Source organism: Clinocottus analis, unplaced genomic scaffold, assembly GCF_023055335.1.
Source record: "Clinocottus analis isolate CAN_PGR_092001 unplaced genomic scaffold, fCliAna1.0.p SCAF_135, whole genome shotgun sequence".
Lineage (NCBI taxonomy): Eukaryota > Metazoa > Chordata > Actinopteri > Perciformes > Cottidae > Clinocottus > Clinocottus analis.
In genome coordinates, this window is record NW_027175860.1 from 1 (window position 1) to 2,500 (window position 2,500).

A 2,500-nucleotide genomic window follows, 5' to 3' on the forward strand; every position below is an offset into this window, starting at 1 on the left:
AGACAAGAAGGGTGAGAGTAAAGAGGGGTGGGTGGGGTGGGGTCACATGTACGCACTTTGTGCTAATGGAGAGCAGGAGAAGGAAAGTGAAGGACGTGACCTTGACCACCAGGTCGCTCACATTAAAGGAGGCAGGTTTAATTCAGATCACATGTTCTGTGAGCTGCTGTGCTAATCTGTCAATCACCTGGTAGCCCCGCCCCTCAACAGACCATAATAAGGGGATCCTTATTATGGTCTGTTTGACTCTAACAGACCATAATGTACTAAATGAACATCATGCTGTATTGAAGAAACTTGCAACTAGAGATTGAGACATAAATTCATATTTACAATGTTTACTGAGGGAAAACATCAAGAGAGTCATTCATATAGACTTCTATACAACCAGAGGAGTCGCCCCCTGGTGGTCAGGAGAGACAATGGACACGGTCAGGCGGACACGAGTGAGGTTGGAGAATAAAATACAGACTGAGAATAGCTTCATAATGCCAGATTAACATTTTGGGAACATTGACTCTGGCTCGTGTTCGCACGGGAACTTTCCAGTCGACGTTTTTTTCTCTGCAGCTCAGGATGAAAGGAGGAATATATATATATATATATATATATATATATATATATATATATATATATATATATATATATATATATATATATATATATATATATATATATATATGAAAGGATGTATTATAAATCCAGCTAAAATGAGAAAATTGTGCCACCTGCTGGTGTAACTGTGTACCTGCACTGTATATATACCGTAAAGGACTATGGGAAATCCTCAGTAACAAAGGATTTTTGCCAAGGTAACATGTCCGACTGTCTGTAGAAAAGTTGTGTAAATAATATGAAAGTATGTGAGAGTTGAGCGGGCGTTGTTTGTTGTAAAAGTATTGTTTTCACCTGGTTTTGTATTCTGTAAACTACTCGTTCTATTGTCAACATTAACGTCGCTGGTAGTTAGCTTATGCTAGTGCGACGAAAACGCGCAACACGAGCGCGCGACGCTAACGCGCGACGCTAACGCGCAATGCTAACACAACGTCATCTTTTTATACAGGAGCAGACTGTTACAAGTGTCCTTTTCCTTGTATTGAATGCAGGTATGTACAGTGTGTTGTGGTGTTTTGTATTTCTCATTTTCTTAAGAGAGAGATATTTTCTGTTTCATTTATTTTATTATGGTAAAAGAAACCACTATACGATCACTGTTTACTGTTCACCGTATTGATTCGGTATTATTCCTCAGTAGCAAAGGATTTCTGCCAAGAAGCAGACTGTTACAAGTGTCCTTTTCCTTGTATTGAATGCAGAATACGTCAATAAACCTGCGGTTGAAAACGACACGTCCCAGCTCCAGATGAATGCACTAGGAGACATCTCATAGTGTGTGTGTGTGTGTTTCTTTATCTACCGTTGTCGTCTCGCTCCTGGTTATTTAAACTTCCTCCATTCTCTCTCCTCCCTCGGCCTCGGCCATGACATCACCGTCCTCCGTGCGGTTGGGTTCTACTCGCCGCTGCTATATTAAAACCACCCCCGGTTTATTTTCGCCCCTTCCTTTGATCCGTCCTCGTTAGAGCCGCCATGCCGCGGGGCCGCCAGCTCCACTTTATAAACCCTCGCAGTGTGTAAAATAAAACGCACACACACACACCGCATGGGGACAGAATCAGCAGTAAAACGCTGGGCGTGAAAGTGGAGCGGATCAAACCGGCCTCGGTGCCGTTCGGAGCGACGACGGGGCCAAGAGGCAGCGTGTGAAAACACACAGCTGGCGCTGTGAAGGTTGAGTCACTTATTCATGATTTGTTTGACTTCAGAGACTGAGGCCTGATACCAGAGCTCCCAGGTGGAGTGCAGGTGAAAACTGTCGTCGTGAATATGAAACAAAAACATGAGTCGTCTAGTTCTGGTGATGTACAGACGAGAAGCTGGACGCGTGAGCGGATGAACCTCCAGGAACGTTATTCACATTATTATTAATATTATTATCATTGACCGTAGGTTCTCGTTGTAGGTAGCTAGTGCTGCTGCTAGCTCCCTGCTAGCTGCTGTGCTGCCCGCGGGAGCTAGCAGCAGTACTAGCTGGCTACAGCAGGGAGCTAGCAGCAGCACTAGCTGGCTACAGCGGGGAGCTAGCAGCAGCACTAGCTTGCTACAGAGGGGAGCTAGCAGCAGCACTAGCTGGCTACAGAGGGGAGCTAGCAGCAGCACTAACTGGCTACAGCAGGGAGCTAGCAGCAGTACTAGCTGGCTACAGCAGGGAGCTAGCAGCAGCACTAGCTGGCTACAGCGGGGAGCTAGCAGCAGCACTAGCTTGCTACAGCGGGGAGCTAGCAGCAGCACTAGCTGGCTACAGAGGGGAGCTAGCAGCAGCACTAGCTGGCTACAGAGGGGAGCTAGCAGCAGCACTAGCTGGCTACAGAGGGGAGCTAGCAGCAGCACTAGCTGGCTACAGAGGGGAGCTAGCAGCAGCACTAGCTGGCTACAG

General features: G+C 46.4%; 1 protein-coding gene across 3 annotated transcripts in view; it reads left to right on the forward strand.

Moving 5' to 3' along the window:
• The first annotated feature begins 1,066 nt into the window (after nt 1-1,066).
• The window catches only part of LOC137784347 (BMP-binding endothelial regulator protein-like), a 14,115-nt gene continuing 12,681 nt past the window's right edge, over nt 1,067-2,500 (forward strand). For 2 of the 3 annotated variants that reach the window (XM_068574921.1, XM_068574924.1), the window contains exon 1: nt 1,067-1,109. In XM_068574921.1, coding sequence (XP_068431022.1) covers nt 1,104-1,109 — 6 coding nt within the window. In that variant the 5' untranslated portion in view covers nt 1,067-1,103. Of the gene's footprint in view, nt 1,110-1,660; nt 1,795-2,500 lie in introns of those variants that run through there. The other variant, XM_068574923.1, reaches the window with a different exon arrangement.